Below are 1,575 nucleotides of genomic sequence, written 5' to 3'. Positions count from 1 at the left end.
AGGGCCATTTGGGCTTCTCCTTGCTCTGGAAGCCCCAGCAGTTGGGCCCAGTGCACACCGGGGTAGTTGACGCAGTGCACTCAGGAAGGCAAGGGCAGTGCCCCTGACCAGCCCTTTTTGCAGTGTGGCCATCCTCTACTACCTGTGCCGCAAGTACAGCGCTCCATTACACTGGTACCCGCCAGACCTGCACACACGTGCCCGTGTGGAGGAGTTCATGGCTTGGCAACACACGGCCTTTCAGCTGCCCATGAAGAAGATAGTCTGGCTCAAGGTGAGCAGGAGCACTTCCAGGGCCTGGGGACAAGGGCACAAAGGAGTCAGGGAGGCTGGAGGCCAGTTCTGGCCCTGCTGATTGCCGGTGAACTCTAGTAAGTAAGTCTCCCTCCCTCTCTCGGCCTCATTTCCTCAGCTCCTTCTCCTGCCTGCCTTACGGAGCTGTCAGGAGTGTGGACTGAAACAATGGGCATGAAAGAGTCTTATTAGGGTGAGGGAAGGGCATACAGGAGGGGCTGATATGACTCACCCAGGACAGCATTCGAGGCATTTCATTCTGAACTAGAGAATCTCAGCGTCGAAAGGCCCACAGAAGGCCGGGCGTGGTGGCTCACAACTGTAATCCCAGTACTTTGGGAGGCTGAGGCAGGCAGATCACTGGAGGTCAGGAGTTCAAGACCTACCTGGCCAACATTGTGATACACTGTCTCTACCAAAAATACAAAATTATTCGCTGTATGTGGTGATGGGCACCTGTAATCCCAGCTACTCAGGAGGCTGAGGCAGAATAGTTTGAACCCAGGAGGTGGAGTTGGCAGTAAGCCAAGATTGTGCCATTGCACTCCAGCCTGGGCAACACAGTGAGACTCCATCTCTAAAAAAAAAAAAAAAGAAAGAGAGAAAGAAAAAAGAGAAGTAGAAAATTGGAAGATGACAAATAACCAGTACATGTGTTCCTACTTCGAATTCTATGCCTGTGATAGGCATCACTAACCGATCACAGGATTTACACCTGCTGAGCTCCCCAAATCCTTGTGAACACATGGTTCCCTGCAACTTCCACCAATCAGAACTGCTACAAGAGGTGAAACTACTTTATGTCCTGGGAACTGTCCAGTATCTATCCAGCAGACAAGTGTACAGAGACCAGGCAGGGCAGGTGGCCCTGGAGTGCAGCCTCCTCTTCCCTCCTCTTCCCAACCCTGGCCAGTTGCTGATTCCAAAGATAACAGGGGAGGAAGTTTCAGCTGAGAAGATGGAGCATGCAGTGGAAGAGGTGAAGAACAGCCTGCGGCTCTTTGAGGCGTATTTTCTGCAGGATAAGATGTTCCTCACCGGGGACCAAATCTCACTGGCTGACTTGGTGGCCGTGGTGGAGATGATGCAGGTGTGGGATGGGGTGGAGGAGGGTTAGACCTTGGGCAGAGGTGGGACTCCTCTGTGACCAGTGGAGCCATCACTTGAGGATAGGCTGGAGAGGCGGGAAAGGCAGGTGGTGCTGCCACGGGGGCTGTGGGAGCCAGGTCTGGGGCCTGAACTCAATCTGGGGCAACAGGAAGCACAGAATGTTATCAATCA

At 53.3% G+C, this 1,575-nt stretch overlaps 1 protein-coding gene across 1 annotated transcript; it reads left to right on the top strand.

Annotated features, from left to right (window-relative positions):
• Positions 1–123: 123 nt before the first annotated feature.
• LOC108517899 (glutathione S-transferase theta-4-like) lies at positions 124–1,384 on the top strand (the record flags this gene model as incomplete). Its single annotated transcript, XM_017855995.1, has 2 exons — positions 124–274; positions 1,208–1,384. Coding segments are annotated over 2 exons (328 nt in total), but the record flags the coding sequence as incomplete, so codon positions are not given.
• Between the last annotated feature and the right edge of the window lie 191 nt (positions 1,385–1,575).

Source organism: Rhinopithecus bieti, unplaced genomic scaffold, assembly GCF_001698545.2.
Source record: "Rhinopithecus bieti isolate Rb0 unplaced genomic scaffold, ASM169854v2 scaffold_43558, whole genome shotgun sequence".
NCBI lineage: Eukaryota > Metazoa > Chordata > Mammalia > Primates > Cercopithecidae > Rhinopithecus > Rhinopithecus bieti.
Note: the sequence above shows the minus strand (reverse complement) of the source record. Positions and strands in the feature narration are given on the sequence as shown.